Consider the following 20,483-nt stretch of genomic DNA (forward strand, 5'->3'; position numbering starts at 1 on the left):
ACGACATCAATAAAATTAAAATAGAGCGATTTTATGTAAGCCACGGTTTCTGAAAGAGTAGAACGTTTCTTTGCAAATAGACATCATGCTCTACACACAGTACGCTTCTAGCTTACTACGATAATTTTTACTTTTAATAAAGCACCGTAGTGCCTTGACTTGTGTTTGTGAGGCTGCTGCTATAGATGATCTATTTCTTGGTACCGCTTTCTCAGATTTGTCTGTATATTTATTTTTTTGAGGCTGATCTATTCTGTTCATAAAGCCTAAAACTGGAAGAAGACTCTTAGCTACAGCTCCCTATGAAAGCTTTACGCTATATACGTTAAATCTGTAAACAAAGTGTTTTTAGCATCATTTTTGGGGTCTTTAAGGCCTACCACATGCCTATCAGACTGAAGCATACAACAAAAATTTGGACATAAGGCGGTTCTCTGCCACTGGTATCCTGAAGTATTCATTGTTATGACAAAACGTTTTATCGGAATAAAAAATATTTTATCGGAATAACTGTTCTCTGCATTACAAGGACAATGCGTTACATTTAACAGATAATGCATATTAATGTAATTGTAATGTTCCTGAATAGGTACCTATAGCTAACTGTAGTTAACAGATGCAGTGATTTCTAAACTTGATTAATATCTTTATTATTCATTCCTTCAGTGCTTTATATTATTAACCAGAATAATTATATCTATACATATATATCGTTGAGGTCTCAGTTTCTGCATCGTTTTTGCGGCAGTTCAAACGACCCCCATGTATTCACGTAGAACTATGTATATACTTAATACTCCATATTCTAGTCGAACTGAGCGGCGATCTATCACGCATCACGCCTGAAATAAGGTAAAAGCTTAAAGTATCATTTTTCAGAAAGATAAAATCTGCCTCCGTAACACAAGTATTACGATGCAAGTTTTGTCTCTGGAGGCAACAATGTATGTCCAAATAGAGTGTGAGAATCAGTACTTATCCAAGCCGAGTAAGAGCTACTATAATAATAAAAGCATTATTTTTTAGTATACAATTAATAAATAACAAAATATCTTAGAGAAATAATTTAGAAGTTAATTTATATTGTATGAAATAAGTGTAGCTGTGATTAGTGGTTTTGTTTCTAGTTCGGCATCAACGGCATTTCAGCTGAGTGGCCTAAGAAACTGTGGAAACGCAACTAGATTAGAAGAAAGTGGTTATGATTAAACTTCAAACACAAGCAAGGGCACCGACAAGAATAATAAGGTCATCGCGCTTGTTCTATCGCCAACCACGTTCAACTCATATTCTCTAATACAGCTTTGTTTGTCCTTCGTTTGTATAATACTGAGCCTTCTATTATATATATATATATATATATATATATATATATATATATATATATATATATATTCTACAAATAAATGTGAGCAACAAACACTTTAAAATTCATCCGTAGTACTTATTAACCTTAATTTATTGTCGTTATGTTCTTCTGGTAGTAATAATAATTATTATTCTTCTCATAGTTATTTTAATATAGAGCCACTGATAACTACATCATATTGATGAAGATAAAATCAACCACTATTATTATCTATGCGACCGGCCCTTTAAGAATATTCAGGCTTTAACTGAATGCCCTTCCTTATTCGTTTGTTAACTTGAAGATACGGTCGTATCAGTACGGAAGATTTACTCTGGCCACCCATCTTTTTAAAATCTAATTTTATTTTTTTTAATCTAGGATATGCATCTTTTCTCTATGTATGCTATTTTCTATGCCCTTTCTATGTTACACTCTCAGGGATTATGTTTTGTCTCTGAAAAATAACAGCCAAACAAACTCTTCCACGTTCTGAATGACTGTACTGGTTCGCCAACTTAACTTTCCACGTTCACAAGCTGTCATTTAGATCACTTCTAGATTTAGTAAAGGTAGGCAAGCATGAAAAACAGTAAAGCGCCTTAAGAGCTAGACTTCTTCGAACAAGATACTATATAAATCTACTTATACGTGAACTAAGCCATTTTTTTATGTTGACTGCGCATAGACACGTTTTTTTTTATCTGACTTTTGTGATTGCTGACGCTCAGCTTACAGCTCCAACAAAAACAGAGTTTTCGTGCTATATCACGTACAGAACAAAGAATGATATCTGTACATTATGGTCAACTTGTTACTTCATTCGGCTTAGAAATGCGCTATGGAAAGAACCATCGGTCAAGAAAGATGCCTCAAGCTGGTCCTTATAAACGTGTCATGAATTTACAGTCCATCTAGGCAAGCCCGATATACGTAGCGTAAAGTATTTAGGGTATTTAAAGCTTACGTTCAACATATTCGAAGGTAAGTGGCCCGAGTGGCAATACTAATGTCAGCTGCATTTGTATGGATTCACTAATACATTACGGGATCTTCAGACTTTGCTTCCGTTTCTTTTCTGAACGACAAACACTTCGTGTTACCTCTTGGTTTTCTATTCGTTTCCACTCATCGACTCCAATATCGAGCAGACATCTTCTCTTAAGTATTGTGTTACAGTGTATTCTAATAAAATTAATCATCATTTAGTTTGGAGTGTAAGTGGAAGAATAAAATTATCTTCCTTCCTCACCTAGACCCACCTTAAAAAGTACGGTTTACTTACTCTTAAAAAAATAGCAATAACATAAAGATAGCTTAAGTAAACTCGAGGTAAACATTGGGTGTGACGCTCTGGTTTGCTAAATCATGTTTCTCATGACCATTCTTCTTTGTCGACGTAATTTGCCGTATTGGCTTGACGTTTTGTTGTGTCTTGCTTCTTGGTAAAAACTGCGTGGCAGGGCTGCGCCTATCACAACCATGTGTTTTATTTATATAAACCTCATATTTTTGCTGATACAAACCACATGGCCCTAGCCATTCTTCTTACAAACGTCACGTCGCTTAAAAGTTGTAAGATGTTTGCCCCAATCTGTACATAGTGACAGAGATAATAAACTTCTCTGACTCCAGTTTTCGAAATCCAGACAAACATTGGATCGATAAAGTCCATGGAGACAGGGGAGAACTACCACCTCCAAAAATGGAGTAGTCAAAGCGGGAGATACAACTATGAACTGTATTCTATGCAGAAGATGAATGCTGCCGTCGTGATTACTTATTTGCTCCTTGCGCCATTTTGTTTGCACTAGCATTTTTAACAATCGCTGCTTTCGGTTTTTCAGCAACCGCGTATATCAGAACTTAAAAGTAACTGTACTAGAATCATCTACCGTTATACCCTCATAAAAATATCGTAACTATTAGGTTTTCTTTGTTTTTTGAAGGAGTTTTATATATAAAATTCCTTCTAGTGACTTTGCATTTTAGCTCAACGCATCGAATTTATTTTCTACGAAACAAACGTAGGCACACAGATTGTCCTTATGTTTTATCTGCATCGTTATGTAATCCGGTCTACTTGTATTTTTGCCTTTTTAACCTACACACTATGTATAGGTAGATATAAGATCGGTAAGAGAACCGCCAGTGCTTTTTCTGGAGGTACAGTATCGAAAAAGTTTTATACGTAGTTGAGCCATTATCTCCTTAAATCTCGGACTCATACCCAACCCTGAATCAACGAGTGTTCTCTATGGAATGACATTCCTCCCTGATTCCGTATGCTATCCATGTGCGAAGGCCTACATGTGTAGTATTTTCGCTATAAAACTGCGCGTGAGATCATCATCATATCCGTTATTATTCTTCTACTCATTGAGGGTTGTTGACTGTTGTCTTGCTCACATCGCGTAACCAAAAAACACAAAAAAAAGATTAGATCGTTTGTGTTAACAGTACGTAACGCATGTCTTGCTTTTCATGCCGCTAGCACGTCAGCCTCACACAGGAATCCCACCATCCGCGCTGCTGGTGCGACCTAGTGTCAGGCAGGCCATATCCTTTCAGCAGTCTATTTATCGTTTTTCAATCCTCAACATCCTTTCGGTTCCTCATCGCATACAAATAACACTTCCCGCAGCGTATGATGATATTGCCTTAGTTTCTCCTTTTTACGTTTTTATGACTCCTCATTGTCCAAACAAACGCTCCAACTGCAGCCTTCAGTGCGATCTATACCCTCTTTTTCGGATATTCTGTTTTTTTCCCTCTCTTTTATGTCTTCCGCAACATTCCATATAGACTTCAAACTCGCATAGCTTTAGTCATACTCGTCTTTTATTCTAACAGTATGCGCCTATCATCTGGCCCTATGTATATATACCTTCCTCGCTGAAATGACATAGTTCGTCCTCCTTTGGAACACCGCGGCTTCTCGGCTTGACTTCCCCTAGCGAGCTTTGCCATATCTCGCATAATCATCATTATCATCACCATAACCATTATGATGCTATTTTTATTAGTGTTATTATTATGTCTTATCATATCATTAATTTTTTTTTCGCTATTCCGCATTACTTCGTCATCTGCTACCCATTGGCTTGCCGTTTGTTGGTCGAAGGCAGGAAAGCTCTCTTCACTTGTTCACATCCATTCATTAGCTAGGTTTGCGTTAAGATTTCACAGCTATTTTCAAGGAAGATAAGAATACTAGTCAATAATATCTTGATTTCATTTATTGGGACAACGGGCACGCATTTTCGAAAAATTTATTCGGGTCCGATTACTTATTACCGTCTGCTCACCTCCTTCTTTTTTGTGTGCTACACTTATGTAATGTGTAGATTCCTATATACTTGTGTGTAGTTTTGTATAGTAATTATTCTGTATTCTTTGTATTTTCAGGGAGGACTTATGATCTGCATGCCATGTGGCATTGGGTCGCGAAGCACGGCAAGCACTTGATTGCACTTCTCATATGTGCCTGTTTACTAATCACTTCTGCCAAACTGTGATCTATTCGCTTAGACTGATGATATAGATAATTAGGTACCAACTGCTATTGCTTTCTTGGACATTCGTTTGCAGTTTGTTGTAATGTTGCCCTCCTTCATTTAAGATCCTTCTTGGACATGCGGCTTCTTTTTAACGAAACTTCTTTTCGTCGGCTGACTAGAGATGGATGCTTACAGGTTGTTGATATTGTCAAAATTATGTTGTCAGCTTTGAAGTTCAGCTCGATGGCGATGAGCCAGATGGTGCCGCGCTAAACGCCGTCATTAACTTCTTATTCCCGCGCTGCGTTAAACCTTCGAACCGTTTGAAGGTGTAATTGATGAATACCCAGTCTTTATAGTTCTGCCCGCCTGGACCACCCGCAGCAGCGGTTGCTATTGTGCCCGGGCTCTCATCCTTTGGAGCGCACGGGATTTTCAACTGGACATCGGGGAAATCGTCGAAGTTGGATGTGTCATCTATACTTTTCACCTATAGGACAAGCCATCAGCAAAACAAACAATGGAATAAAACTGTTAGATAGGAGCCAAAAAAAGGCCTACACATCCTGCACGCAGGTACCCGTGATATTTTGTTTTGTTTACCGTCATTAGGTGGTCAGATGTGACATTGTCAATGTAGACGTCACCACCCGTTGGATTTACGGTTAGCTTATTATCACCTTCCGTTGGGATTGAGCTATGTGAGCCACGAGGCAAAAAAATGTTTCTCCATCCTTTGAAACTAACTGCTTTTGACGCTACGAATAGCGATGATAAAAGCCATGTCGACTAAGTTGGACAATACGAGGGTAACTAACGTATACATTTTAAATACGTAAAATATATGCCTGCTTATAAGCAGCGTAAGATAATTAGATTAAATTAATAGTTTCGTGGGCTAGCAGAAACACCAATTCTGAAGAAGCAAACAGCTCGCACTCTTCTTTTATATCGGTTAGATTAAATTGCTTTAGAGAATGCCGGAATCTTAGTCAGGTTTCAGTCCAAGGTCTTACGAATGCGTCGTCTTTAATACACTGTAAAAACGTTTTCATTGAGAATTTGTATATTTTCCTGCCAGAAGAGCAAAAAAAAACAAGAAAAATATTTTGGTAGCTGTTTTAGTGCGAACCTAAGCCATTCGTAGTATTCAAGGAGAGCGAGGATCAATATGCACTTGGTGAACATTCGAACACTGTGAAAGAGCTCTATAACGCTATTAGCTATCTCGAATCGCAACTACTTTTTGAACGCAGTTGTCCCACCAGCAGTAAATTCCTTTACTACTGGACCTACTAAAAGCCAGAAAAACAACATGCCTTACAAGGTATTTTACAATATCTGGCAATTTCCCTTTTTTTTTTAAATTTTTAATTGCATGGATGTGTCAGAAAAGGAAATTCAAATACTTAAAGCACGGAATATAGCGCTGTACAAAGTGGCCGATTGAGAAATGACCAAATTTCCGAAAAAAATTGCTTGCTCGATATTTTTTACCTATGTCAATAGATTTCCCGTATCATGTGGCTAAATCTAGGAGCAAAATATCACAGAAGATCTTTGTCCCAGGGCCTGCATTGCATTGTATGTAAATATATCCGATACGATTGATGTAAACTCAGTTAAACTGCTCGATATCATTCGAACTGTGTGTATATTTATAAGCGATTAATCGAATAGCATGCACCAATATCAGAAATGAAGTTTGCCCAGCAGATGCAGACTGATCTACGATTGAATCCTATTATATCCTATCCTCCACGTTTATAGTCACATGCTAGTTACACACGAATGAAATTGACATTGATTCAGCCTTTCAGTTCACACAAGCAATGGTCCATTAAACGGCGAAAAGTAACGAATTAATGTTGATTGATTGTTTGATGCAGTACATCACTGGAAGTAAACTGAGACATTTTTTTGTATCGCCCGTTTACGATCCGCTGCATCTAAGGCAGACCTTTGGGTGAATTCGTTTTACGTGTGTTGACAGGAACATCCTTGATCTAAGTGTTTATTCAATGTTATTTTTACTTGAATTGATTAGTTCAACTCGATTTTTATTTCGATTTGGTTTCAACTCAGGCCTCAAGTCTTTCTATCCATACCTTCGTTTGCTTTTTTTCAATTGCGCCAAAAAGCGGGCTAGCATTCTTGCTGTCGAGATTTAATAGATCTTCGCTTCAGACGAGCGGACTTAAATTCGATGTGCTAGGCTGCCAGAAGGTCATATCCTCAATCTGCCAGGCTTATACTAATTTACTCAAATAACCACATCAGCCACTTCGTCGAAAAAAGTATGACGTACTACTGGACACAGTAACCACTGACAATTTCACAAAAGCTTTTTGTACATCTAAATAACGCGCATCATATGTCTGTACGATGTCTCATTCACTGGTCACGACATGGACATCTGCTGGAACTTTGACTCTATTCGCAATGCGGTTTTTTTTCTGAATCTGAGAAGAAACAGCAATGACCCTTGTAATTTACTTTCGCGTTTTATACCTTAAGTGTGGATGAGCGATTCGAGCAATGGTAGGCCTAGACGTTTTGAATTGCGCCTATTGCAAAACCAAGTCCAGTAGGTATTAGCATTGCGCCACCTCGGGGACGCATCGAAAAATCAAGAGCGTTTAAAATTCAGTTTTGCGCCTGTTTAGTTAGTCATAACATCCTAACAGCGCACTCGGGGTTGTGTTCCTTCTTCTATGGTATACAAGAACCTGCTTCTGTCTGCTCAACAGCCATGCGGTCAATCACAACGCACTGAACTGTCAATTTCGGGTAGTCAACGAAGCTAAAAGTTCGGTGAACTTTGTCAGGGATGAACACATTAAACAAGAGCTGATTTTCGCTCGTATTTTAAAAAAGAGTCCCTGTCGCCATAATGAGTTTGTTCTAGAAAGAAAACGCTTGCCGCCAGGTGTAACTGATATATGTGTGTCCGTTATGACAAAATTTATATTGCTTTCATCTCGTATAATAACACACATTTCACTGTAATCGCGTTGGGAACGCTCGAATTTGATGTAAGTAGACAATGCCTTGTTATTATTATATATACATATATATAATAATATAATTTATATATTAATATATAATTACATAATAATACGTATATATATACATTAAGCTGGATAGTAAATTCCCGCAATTTTTTCGCGAAAACACTACGTTGATTGTTATAACAATAAGCTATTACGTTATATACTATCTGTCATCGCTCAGGATTTTTTCCCACCTTTCTATTAAATCTAGACCATTTCGTCAAAAAGTTGCGGGTTTCATCTCGAAGAAGTATTCCAACAACGTTTTGAGTTACTGATCTATGTCAAAGGTAAGATCACGAAGGTGATTGCCAACTGAACTAAAAAAAGGAAGAATCGTTCGGCGCAGAGTCCAAGGAATATAGAAAGCGCAACGAAATCTAAATATTTTTTAAATCCAGGAGGGTAGTCTTAGCGACGTTCGCCGTGTGTAGCTTTGCGTCGTCACGGAGTAGGTTAGCCTGATTCGATCCAGCTGGGCTAAATAAAGGTGCTCATTACTGTCTGGTTCGTACGAATCGATTTCCAGTAAATCAGAACCTTGCATAAATTTTTTTCTGAATGAAAATCTGGTGGGCCTTAGCTTCCTTACTGTAGCTGTCCATTTGGATTTCTAGTTCATGTTGACGTACAGACATCATTTCTTATCGCTGGTTACGTGTGAAAATCGGTCGTTGTGGCCGCGTGACGCTCGACAGCGGCTAGTATGTAAAGACTTCAATTTTATTGGATTCAGCAAGTTCATGGGGTATCCGAGCTCTAAGTTTTCGGTAAATCAAGGTCTTGAGAGTATTTACGTGGGGCTACAACCCATCTTAACGACCAACTGCTGAGTCATTTGTCGGTCATGTATCTTCTGAAGTGTCTTCTTGTGGTGGCTATCAAATTCAGATGAACAGGCGGAGCGTCTAAAGTTATTAGTTCATCGGCTTAAATATTGTCATAACTCAGTTACGCAACAATGTGTACCCTACTATCTTATCATATACTTTGTGAGAAATATATATGGTTGAAAATAATCCGAAGAAAAGTATTTTGACGATAAAGAACACGCTAAGTACTATAAATCTGCTAAAAAAATACAAAAACTCAAAATAGCTTCTTGTAACGAATTTAATATCTTATCCCTTTGACTTAAGTCCTCTCATATATTCAGATGAAAAGACGATTTCATTAGATAAACTAATTGTTCAAATGCTTTACTGCCGACTTAGAACAGTAGAATATGTAGTACTAGATGGGAAGTTATTTTTTGACTCATATTTTGTAGACACAGGCGCTAGTACTGCAGTATAATCTTGATCTGCCCTAACTAATGCTACTTTCGGCAAGTTCCCTTAAAAACCGTATAAATATATGCACGATGTCATCTAAGCCTATGAATTGAAGCCATTGAAGACAAGCAACCTCTACACCCATCACTAACAGAGTCTTTTTACCAACTGCGATACCCTCAGCCAATGTGTCTTGTATTTGGTAAACGTCTTGGACATTTACCGGCTTAACGTTATGCAAAATGGTGCGTTGAGAGCTACCTATAATCAGTAACCTAGGTCTCAAAATATAAAACATCTCTGCACTGGACACGATGTAATAGCCCAAAATAAGTTTAATAAGGCAGCGCGTCCGAATAGTTAAAAGATTGATGTCGTACAGATACGCCATTTTCTGGAACATCCATTACGTTGTTAATATAGAATTGGAGAGTGGAAACATCAACTGCCATAATTTACCTCGCTGTGCTACATATCGCATTATTTTGAAGCATGTTCATAGCCAACGTCCCTAATACCGATACCAATTACAAATTCAGACCCCCTGCTCTAATATCATCTTTTGAACACATCTCATTCGCTTGTGTAAATGTACTTAGTAACAAAGTCTAACTTTGAAGTGTAAACGGCTTGTTTAGGCATATTATATATCAGGTAAAATTTAATTGAAGAGATTTTAACCGGAAAAGTCTATGTTTGTGCTTTCCAATAAAGTTGGTCTCTAGCCCATCCTACTGCCGCTGAGATCACGTCATTTCTTTCCCTCTGCCTTACTCGAATAGGTATCGCAGCTGGCCGGTCACGAATATGTTCCCAGTCGACCCCGCGAAAGAACGGGTGCTCTTTGATGTCACCGAATGTTGCGGGTCGCACAGTCGCATCACTGCATAACGACGTCACGAGGCTGTGGGCATCTACGGAAATTGGTACCTCAGGTGGAAACACGAGAGTTTCGCGCCAATTCATTACCTGAAAGTTGCCGAAATAGACAATCGCAGAAATTCGGGTAGTCAGTGAACTTGTTTGATTTGTTTTTGACTGAGTAATAGTTAATTAGAATTCGGTTAAAGTAAATTAGTAAATAGTGAATTCAAATCTTGTTTGAAATTCGAGTGGAACTTGGTTTCGAAAGAACGCGAAGAGGTCAATTACGTAATATTTGTAGAAAATAAATTGGTCTAATTCACAGTTCTCAGTATGATAGTCTCTACGCCGCTCGTTTAAGCTGTAATTTACTTGGTACGCTGGTTGTGTTGATAAGTACAGAATTAAGTCAGCATTTATTATTGAACCTTCTTCAATTCAGCTTAGCAAGCAACAAAAGCGCACCGACCCAAAGTATTCGGGTGCTGTACTTCGAAAACTAACATAACGAAAATCAACTGTGACACTAATTAAACAATTACTCTCAAAAGATTGTGGCCTCTTAATGAGTCGTGTCCAATGTACTTTATATTATAACACGTCCATGGTGACTTACAGTTCCAAGTAAAAAATTGGGCCGCAGACGCTCGTTACCTAACATGGCGGTTCCTCGCTCTCATGCGCAAGGTCAAAACCCAATGATATTACTAACGTTCGCTAGCGTCTTTCTGATTTGATTAGCATAAGTCTTTATGGTCTCCATTTAGCATGTACGCTCAGTTGTCTATGGCCGCAAATCCAACTAACCTAACTAATAGACCTGTAATAAATTCTGTTGCTGATAACGAAAAAATCCTCAAAATCTCAAAATATAACCAAAACGACCACGATGCAAGGTGTGGCTGTATAGTGCTTCGCAAACATTTAATATAATGACGATGTCACACAGACGCTTCGCATTGAATAGACGCAATGCATAAACGACGCCATACTTTACCTGTACTGCCAAGTGTCAGAAGATATATTCTGGCCGTTCTACCGCACATCATAAACACGTATAAAATAAAATGATGCCTAGCATTAAGCGATCGTTGATCAATGGTCTGATCTACATATGAAATTCAGTAATCATTACACAAATGTTACACCGTATAGTTTCACGGGAAATATTGATTTGTTCGTGTGCAACCTCCCCGATCGAGAAATCGTTGCGCAGTGCACCCGCATATTATTATCATTATTATTACTATCCAACAGGCACAGTTACAAATCAGAATCTTGGGACGCCCTCAACGTTTGAGAACTTGCATATGAAAAACAAGCGTGGGAACAGGTTGTTGTTAAATGACGATTTTCAATTATCGCATAAAGATTCCCTGCCAAACGAAAACGGAATCATACATTTACCATTAGCTTTACACTGATACATAGTGATCCTCAGAGAACAACTCGACTTCATGTGAATATTGCTCTTTTTTTAATAAGCATAATGCGTTATTATAGCACACAGCTGTTTATTTGCGCATGCAGCTTCGTGATTGACCAAATGAGCCACTACTAAGGGTGTACACATACATGCATACTTATTTGAAAAACACAATTTTATGTATGCGTACACCCCTACTGAAGGCTCAATGGCAACATGTCGGCCGATCAGCCTAAAAGACCCAAACTAATCTTAGTATTATTAAATCAAATACTGAACACTGTAATTAAACTGAGGGATTCGCAGCCCTGTAGCAAAAAGTATTTCAACTGTCACATGGTTGATGACTAAACATGTCGCCCTACGAGACACTTATGCATAACATGCTTGAAACAGCCGTTCGTAAGTGGGAAATACTTGCTGTGGTATTTTGTAAGCTACACGATTTTATTTTGATAGAATGTTTTATTAGATTTAATATCCGATTGCTATCTACACTCACACTTAATCGTGTTTTCACTAATAATAGTAATAACATCTAGGACATCTAGGACAGACTTTTTAGCTAAATCATTATGTGCATTATGGAATGCAAGGCCTCCAAGCATAAATGCTCCTCAATATAATGGAGTTATTTCTAAAAGAACAATGGTAAAATGATCAGAGTGGCTCGATTAACTATCTGGTGTTGGTTTGAACTTTGTCGTATGACATACCGCTCAAATGTTCAACAAAGACACATTATTTTATGTTTTAGTGAAATAGCAGATAAAATTTAGGTAGCTATCAGATCCCTCAATGAGTTCATTTCTCGAGAAACCGCTTCTAAAGAACTCTGGATTGTTCGGCATTTGCACTAAGGTGGTTTTGTTTTGATGGACAGGACGCGTCTGAAGGCGTTCTTGTATCTCCATAACTTATCGTCTTTATCTCGCAGGGGCAAAAATTTAAGTTTTGTGAACTTCAAAACTTTTTATAGCCATTTTCAAACTGCCCACACATACGACCCAACATTGCAACGCTGGATATCGTTGTTTTTTAACATTTCTCCGATAATATACAAACGAACACGTTAAACAAGTAAATTGAATAGCGAATCCCAGAGGTTTTGGTTAAAAATTTATATAGCAATAAACCTATATTCTTGGCATAAACACATTGAATAGATAAGTGACCATCTTACAAAAACGTTAATTTGAACAGTAAAAAAGCGCAGGCTACGAATAGAACCCTGAATTTTCTATTTGAACAGGATGATACAATAAAAAAATATGCCAGCCATAAAAAATCGTCGCATAATCTATGCTTCTAATCATAGGTACGTCTAAATTGAAAATTCCCCTTAGGCTTCATTTCTGAGACTCTTTCTAAATCAAACAAATGATTCTTTGCGTGTGCTACAAGTGTTACTCCTAACGGTTGCTATTACATAATTTATTTTTATCTATTATGATTATACCGTTCATTTGGAACATAAATCGCTACCTAATTATTGTCGATATACTCCATCCTTAATATCCAAATAATTTTTTATAGCAACCGTACGTCAAGCGCTACTGGTGGACAAACTGCTTGAGTGTCAGTCAAATACGCTATATACGAGATATTTCGAACTTAAATTTCTGGCTAATATCAGGCTAAAAGTTCCCAAATTTTAGGGTTCAAAACGGCCAAAAAAGTTTAAAAGGCGCAGAAAGACGTAAAAAGTCTCAATAAAGCTAACCCTTGTAACTTTATTGAACGACCTGATTTGCAATTGCATTCTCTTTTCGTAAATTACTTAATTTCTGTAGTGAAAATTTAAGCATATGACAAATGTTTTTTTGAGCTATTTTGATGGCTTTTAAAACTTTGTGGATCTAAAATTCATTTAAAAATTAAATTCATTTCAGAAAATCTTGCTTTGAGGTTTCCACCGTGAGAACTGGCAATAAGATAGTTAATTAAGACAAAAATAATGTTAAATCTTCGTGGGGGTTGTTCAGGGCGGAAAAATTGGGTTATGCGTGATCTTCGCGTAAATTCCGAAAACGATACATTGCTGTTTGCAATGACGTTCTTGTGGCTTTGTTTTAGACAGTACTATCTTTTGTCCGAAACCAGAAGCAGCCGATGACTATATGCTTTTTACTAAAAACAACCCGCGTAAGTTTTTCCCAATTCGAACATACCAGTTTGCACATACCATGGCTCTACTTCCAATAGAGTTTTTTCTAATATTATTGTTTTGATTTGTTATCTTAAAAGAAAACGCACTACCACAGCCAACGTTAAGCCAAGTTTTGCCATTATTATTTTGTGCCACCTATTATTTTGCAACTACATGACATAACATATTAGCTTACCTTACGGTACGTCTCCTGTGGCGTCTCTGAACAAAATGGTGGGTAACCTATAAGCATTTCGTACATAATCACGCCAAGGCTCCACCAATCACAGGCAGCCGTATAACCTGTTTGCATGAATACCTCTGGCGCGATGTAATCCGGCGTTCCAACAGTCGAATATGCAAGCTGGCGCCGATTTTTCTTCCAACTCTCAGCCCGTCGTTTCGAATCCATAAAGTCTGAGGGTTTGGCCTGTGATAGGTCACGATAGAACTCTGTACGATGCGATTTTTTTAAGCCCGTGCATAAACCGAAGTCGGACAGCTTTACGTGGCCCCGCGCATCTAAGAGTAAGTTATCAGGTTTGATATCCCGATGGATGAATCCAAGCCGGTGGATGCTCTGAATCGCCAAAGCTGTCTCTGCAATGTAGAACTGCGTCGCCTCTTCCGACAGCGTGTCTTTCTTCATGAGCAACGTCATCATGTCACCACCAGGTAGAAACTCCATAATCAGGTACAAGTTGATGGCGTCTTGAAAGCTGTAGTACATTTTAACAACCCACTGGTGATCGGCCTCGACGAGGATGTCTCGTTCCGCGCGCACGTGAGCAATCTGTTCTTTTTCCAGCATATCTGCTTTTCGTAGAATTTTCATAGCGTAGACATGTCCAGTATCCTTTTTCTGTACAAGTCGAACCTCGCCGAAGGCACCCTTGCCGATTACCTTGAGCGGATCGAAGTCATCGACACCGAGACGTGACCTTTTCAATCGAAGGAACTCAGTCTCTTTTACCGAGTGCTGAGCGCGCACCTCTTTTTTCTGCTCTTCGGATAGGCCCTCTTCGGCCATCGACTCCTCGAGTTTCTCATGGCGCGTCCGTCGCTCAATGTGCTGACTGACAAGATTCGAATAGTAGTTCTCCAAGTGCACTTTCGCTTTTGTAGCCTTGTCTAGTGTGTGTCCTGAAAATACAGGATGATTAGGATCGAACGGGGTCGAACCCGTTGACGAGCTCGGGCTAGCCATCCCCTTGCCCCCCCCCCTCGAAGACAAGAACGCAACAAGCAGCCGTACCGTGCACAGCTGTAACGCAGTCCCCGTCTTACAATAGGATAGCGGTTTATCGACTTTGGATGCACTTTGCTATCCTTAATGCCTAACTTAAATGGTTCTTGTACAGTTCACTCAACTCCCGAACTATCGAGCAACTAACAAATGTTTCACTGCTTTTTTCTCCTCAGCGTGACAAAACTTCCTACAAAAGCGAGCTGGACGTACACATAGTGGCTTTTCACCTACCGCGAAATCACCAAAACCGTCAACCGAAATAATACAATTCTCTATTTAGAAGAAAAATTAGATACTCTGTAGCTCATATGGTAAAGCTACTGCTACTACTGGGCCATTTGTCAGTGACACAGAACCTTTTGCGAGCCAATTGCAACGTTCATTATATCGGTAACGACTAGCCGACGAAAAATTATAATGCGACGAAGTTGTCTACCACCACTGGTGCGGCCACTAATACAATCGAGTTGCATAGATAGACAGATAAGCAGTTCCAGAGTCTCTAAGTTCGTTATTGAACTTGTGCTTCGATTTGCTGCTCCAAAGCGAAAACCTAAAGGACTACAGTTCAACGCACCGTTTTGCATGCACAGTCGCAGATAGACAAACGCACGCACGCCGGGATAAACACAGAAACTCCGTTCGTAAAATTTCTTCCAGTGGAATAACTACTTCCGCTATTACCGTTTATAGATCGTATGAACATGGTGATACTGCTGCTGCCCTAGGGTCAATAAATGCACAATAAAATGTTGCGAATCTCTCACATCAGCTGAACATCCGACAGCCGTCCCTTTGGCGTAATTCTCTAAATGCCTTGTGTTGTGTTGATAGTTGGTTGCAATTAGAAGTTTAGCCCATTTTAATGTGCTGCGATTTGTTGTCGAAGATTGGTTGTACACTGGTTTTAGTCCCAACAGTGAGCAGAATGGGCGCATCGATAGAGCTTAGCTCTACTAACAGGCGCCGATTGTGTCCTAGCACGAAGCACAGCTGAGATACTAATGGGTACTGGTGCCGCTGCAGTTCTCCTTAGAACGGCGGCGACCGCAGCTATCGCTGGTGGCCATAGAAGCTCCGCTTTTCAAGGGCGACCTTAAGGTAAGCCCGGGAGAGAACATCGGAAATGGCTGAAGATTATCGAGGCTGATACGGATAAATGTAAGAAGGTTTTACGCTTCGCTTGGTTGCGTTGGTTCACTTGATGGCGGCAAAATTATACTCGATGATTGAACTGAACCTTCTATGCGGCTCTAACAGATGTCGACAAGCAAACAAACGTTATCCACATAACGTGGGGAATCATGTCATGGAAGGAAGACGGTAGCTCGCTGAAAACACCGGCCCATCGAAAAAATGCCGATAAAAAGGCACGAGTCTTTGATCTTAGTGCCGTGTTCGAACAAGCGAGACAGACTGCCAAGGAGGTCTGCAAACAACCTGAAAAGGGTTCTGACGAAGGTTAGTTAGCAAGGAAAGAAAAGTGCTCGTGAACGAAATACGATGTTCTAGTGTTTGGGTCACGTTTTAAGCATATGTGTAATTATATCTTGTGTTCTAAAAAGGTGGAATGAATTTTTCGTTTTCATAGCAACTAACATAAATAGGTGGTCATCGTTAGTTATCGTCAAGATCTAAATCTTGTGAAGAAGGGTACTCCGTATTGTACGTAATACTTAATTAATATTAAAGCTCAAAAATAACTAGTTACTTTTGTTATACGTAAGCGTAAAACGAAAGTGTTGTAAATCATAAGATTTCATAAGAAATCATAACGATAAACATAATATCAGCCCTGCATTGTGAAAGGCATTATTTGGTATTATTGCCGTTATGCGAAATTCACTTTCGTTTATGTGTATTACGTTAAATCTTTCTTTTGTCACCTTTCATGTGAGCGGCACTGATAAACCTGTAGCACAGCAAATCTGAATGGGCGACAAACATGGCACAACTAATATAAAAAAATGCATTTGTTTTCCAAACATGCACCGGATCCCAACACACCAGCTCCACCCGCAGGACCATCAGGATTCAGAAATCAAAAACAGATGAGTGGTTCTACAGACTATAGCTCTGATGGCTCTGACTCAGATGTTATAGGACCACTGCCCCCATCGAACCTTGCGGAGTCAGTAGAATCTGATTCAGAGGACAACGAAGAAAAAGATGAGGAATATCGTTGCACTCTCCTACATCGGTCGATACTTGAACTTCAACATGGCCTGAAGCCAGTATCGGCACTTGGGCTCGATCCCAACGGTTCGCGGATGGTTACTGGAGGATATGACTATCAAGTGGCTCTATGGGATTTCGCTGGAATGGATGCCACCTTCAGGGCAAGTTACATCTCCCACTGCAATAAAACAGAATTTTTTTTGCTTTGTCAAAAAATCATATTTTGTTTACAGAACAATGAAAAACTGAATACAATATTATTCTGCTTGTGCTTTGGGGTTTAGTTATTTGTTCGGCCATTTTACTAGCTACGGCAAAATGATTATTTCTTAGAAAAGATGGAATAAGGTATGATAGTGAGCTAATATATTATTTATCTCTAAACTTTGTCGGTTTCTGGCTTTCTTACATGTACATTTTTCCAGCCATTCCGCACGCTGCAACCATGCGAGTGTCATCAGATTCGCGATTTGGACTTCAACTGCACCGGAGAAGCAGTGCTAGTTGTGTCAGGAAATTCGCAACCAAAAGTCCTCGACAGAGACGGACTTTCAATGATGGAATGTCCTAAAGGTAACAACTATTATATATGGATATCTATATGCTATATAAAGATAACAAGTTCGCTATCTGTTTCATTTCGCGTCTACGTGTTTAGAACGAAATAGTCACAGACTTTCGTTCACATTTTTATGTCATAATGTCTCTGTTGAGTCATAATATTTATTATTGCCTATATTATTAATCTTCCTCAACAAATTATCAATGTACCGACCTTTAGTCCTGATACGGGCTACACAAACCATCAGAGTCATGTTACTTCTGCTGAGCATAAGCTCACTAAACTCATTCATTGGCATTTTTTGCTGCAAATATTCAGTTGGTGGCGGTTTTAGCTGTTCTTTTTCACAGTTTCTATTGTTCTACTTTCTAATATCGCCGCTGTTGTTGCTTTTGTCGATAACAGGTGATATGTACCTGACGGATATGGGAAAGACGCGTGGTCACACCGCGATGTGCAATTCTGGTCGTTGGCATCCTCGTCAGCGAGCTGAATTTATGACGTGCTCAAACGACGGCTCGGTGCGTCTATGGGACTCGCAGAATACGCCAGTTGTCGGGGGGAAACATAAAGCGATCATGAAGCCTCGCCAGCAGGGTGGATTACGAGCTGTGCCCACTGCTTGCTGCTATAGTCAAGACGGCAATTGGGTAAGTTTGTACGGACAATTGGGTAAGTCAAGTGTGTAAGCGCTTGAATTGTTACTGATTTACCTAACTAGTAGTTGATTCCTAAAAACATCTGTTGATCAAGTTAAACGATACCACCAACTTACATAGTTGTAAGGTCAAACCAATTCTACTGATGTGAATCTCTTCATTTCGTATTTTTTCCACTTCTAAAATGTCGATGTTACAGTGCGCTGCCGCTTGTAATGACGGTTCTATTCAGATTTGGGATCATCGACGCAGTTTTGTCAATACGTCCCAGCTTTGCCGCAATGTTCATGCGAAGGGCAACGATGTGACTAGCATTTGCTATTCGTATTGCGGAAATCGACTATTAACTCGCGGCCTTGACGATCGAATGGCATTGCTGGATGCACGCAATATAAAAAGGCCGCTTCATGTCTTCAATGGACTGAACAATATATACTCTATGACGGATGCAATCTTTAATCCCAACGACAAACTCGTACTTACCGGGACCACGCTCGAGAAGGGTGAGAATCTACGGTACCAACATTTTTGTGGTCATCGAAATACTGATGGGTTTCTTCACTCGGTCACGTCTGTCGTGTAGTATCTGTCATCGATAAGTCTTGAACCTGACACCCCTGGTTGGTTGGATCATAGCCATACATTCAACCGTTATATCATTAGTTTTTCCATAGTGTTGTTTTTCTTTGTGTGTCTTTTATTTTTGCGTTGAGAAAAGAACAGCTAACAGAAGAAGTTAACGTGTATCCTATATTAGTTCTGTGCTATCTAGAGGAATCTTTAATCTCATTAATACCGTATTTTTATAGAGTGGTTTTTTTATTAACTTTTTTAATCATAACAGGCGGACATATTGCTCATGTGAAAGTATTTGATACTCTAACTTTTGATGAGGTCGAGTCACATCCAGAAACAGCCTCAGTTATTCGTCTTCGGTGGCATCCCAAAATTAATCAGTTGGTAATAGGCCTCAGTAACGGTCTGACGAAAGTGTTATACGATGAAAAACAATCAAGAAACGGAGCCCTACTCTGCGCTGGAAAAACGAAGGTATGTGTCGCTCAAAGATGCACTATAAAAGTTGACGCCGATATGAATGCTAGTTATTGTAACTTGTAATATATCTTGTATATGTGTGTCCTGTAGTGCTTAATGGATATAAAAAATAAAAATCCAAATACTTTATAGTGACCCTTCTCCGAAATTAATCTAAAGCCCTGAAAGCATCATTTAAAGCATCATGCAACGCCATCCTGCGTGGCATCATTTAAAGCTATCTCTTGTTGGATCAAGTCAAGAACCTACACGTGTACCAACCTTCTCAATTGACTCGTTCTGCTTTGTCTCGCTTGGTTTAGGTGAAACGTAAGCAAATGGAGTCCGTTACTACAACGCAGATTTTAACACCACACGCCCTCCCGTTATTCCGCGACGAGAAAATGCAACTTCAGCGTAAACGCGAAGAACTAGATCGAAAAGATCCGGTGAAGTCTCGAAGACCCGAGTTGCCAGTGACAGGTCCTGGCGCTGGTGGACGGATTGCCTCGGGCGGCAACACGCATACGTCGTTCATTGTCCGGCAATTGGGAATTCGTGATCGAGTGATAGACGAAAGTGAAGACCCTCGCGAAGCTCTGCTGAGGCATGCCGAAGCAGCTGCCGCTAATCCTTATTGGGTCAGCCCTGCTTACAAACATACGCAGCCGAAACCAGTGTTTGAGGCGGTGCCGCAGGGTATTGACGAAAAAAGCGATGACCAACCGAAGTTGAAAAAGGCCAAACCAGTTTAAGTCATCAATATAATTTTGTAATATAAGAACATTAGTAAGATAAAGTAATGGCATGTGTTGCATACATAATATCCCAGGCTAAGCTGGTTTGGTGTCGATTTGTAAAACTGATTTCAACTTTTCGATCAACCAAATTTCGTTTTCATGGTTATTCTCTTCAGTCGAGCAAAATAGTTTATATCCGGAACATATTTTTCTTTTCCACCATTTTTCCCAGCCGAATCTTCCACAAAACATATGCACCATTGTCTCCTTGCAATTGTATTTATGTATATACAATGACATCTATCCTACTGTTCATACCATTATCTTCGTCGTTGTATAATATATACAGGACAGTAACATATGCAAACATAACTTTTTTATTTTTCTTTAAACTTCTAGAGATTCTAAAACTAGGTTCCCTCTTTTTATTTTTACTATTGCCATAG

General features: G+C 39.2%; 2 protein-coding genes across 8 annotated transcripts; one reads left to right on the forward strand and one right to left on the reverse strand.

Moving 5' to 3' along the window:
• Positions 1–3,324: 3,324 nt before the first annotated feature.
• trc (Serine/threonine-protein kinase tricornered) lies at positions 3,325–17,889 on the reverse strand. Of its 6 annotated transcripts, none has more exons than XM_086975455.1 (4): positions 17,817–17,889; positions 13,811–14,757; positions 9,950–10,144; positions 3,325–5,338 (listed from the first exon to the last, which is right to left on the reverse strand). In XM_086975455.1, the coding sequence occupies exons 1-4, from the start codon at positions 17,872–17,874 to the stop codon at positions 5,084–5,086; spliced, it is 1,455 nt and encodes a 484-aa protein (XP_086831581.1). In that variant the 5' UTR covers positions 17,875–17,889; the 3' UTR covers positions 3,325–5,083. The 6 variants fall into 6 exon arrangements, with proteins under 6 accessions (XP_086831581.1, XP_086831580.1, XP_022670480.1 ...); XM_086975454.1 differs by lacking the exon at positions 17,817–17,889 and adding an exon at positions 16,750–16,771; XM_022814745.2 differs by lacking the exon at positions 17,817–17,889 and adding an exon at positions 15,548–15,908.
• Positions 16,115–20,409, forward strand: LOC111253615 (WD repeat-containing protein 70). 2 transcript variants are annotated; one of them, XM_022813296.2, is made up of 7 exons: positions 16,115–16,324; positions 16,874–17,202; positions 17,467–17,614; positions 18,009–18,253; positions 18,495–18,765; positions 19,107–19,312; positions 19,621–20,409. In XM_022813296.2, exons 1-7 carry the CDS (start codon positions 16,168–16,170, stop codon positions 20,050–20,052), a joined length of 1,788 nt encoding a protein of 595 aa, XP_022669031.1. In that variant the 5' UTR covers positions 16,115–16,167; the 3' UTR covers positions 20,053–20,409. The 2 variants fall into 2 exon arrangements, with proteins under 2 accessions (XP_022669031.1, XP_022669030.1); XM_022813295.2 differs by having other exon boundaries at positions 16,132–16,324; positions 18,462–18,765.
• The last annotated feature ends 74 nt before the right edge of the window (positions 20,410–20,483 follow it).

This window comes from Varroa destructor, unplaced genomic scaffold (genome assembly GCF_002443255.2).
Source record: "Varroa destructor unplaced genomic scaffold, Vdes_3.0 BEIS01000007.1, whole genome shotgun sequence".
Lineage (NCBI taxonomy): Eukaryota > Metazoa > Arthropoda > Arachnida > Mesostigmata > Varroidae > Varroa > Varroa destructor.

Excerpts from the sequence above, each read along its gene's own strand:
- trc (XM_022814744.2), bottom strand. The coding sequence starts at position 14,821 with ATGGCTAGCCCGAGCTCGTCAACGGGTTCGACCCCGTTCGATCCTAAT. Across the intron at positions 10,145-13,810 it reads CACAGGAGACGTACCGTAAG|GTAATGAATTGGCGCGAAAC; the intron begins GTAAGCTAATAT and ends GGCAACTTTCAG. Across the intron at positions 5,339-9,949 it reads CAGCTGCGATACCTATTCGA|GTGAAAAGTATAGATGACAC; the intron begins GTAAGGCAGAGG and ends CTTGTCCTATAG.
- LOC111253615 (XM_022813295.2), top strand. The coding sequence starts at position 16,168 with ATGTCATGGAAGGAAGACGGTAGCTCGCTGAAAACACCGGCCCATCGA. Across the intron at positions 17,615-18,008 it reads AATGATGGAATGTCCTAAAG|GTGATATGTACCTGACGGAT; the intron begins GTAACAACTATT and ends TGTCGATAACAG. Across the intron at positions 18,254-18,461 it reads ATAGTCAAGACGGCAATTGG|TGCGCTGCCGCTTGTAATGA; the intron begins GTAAGTTTGTAC and ends TCGATGTTACAG.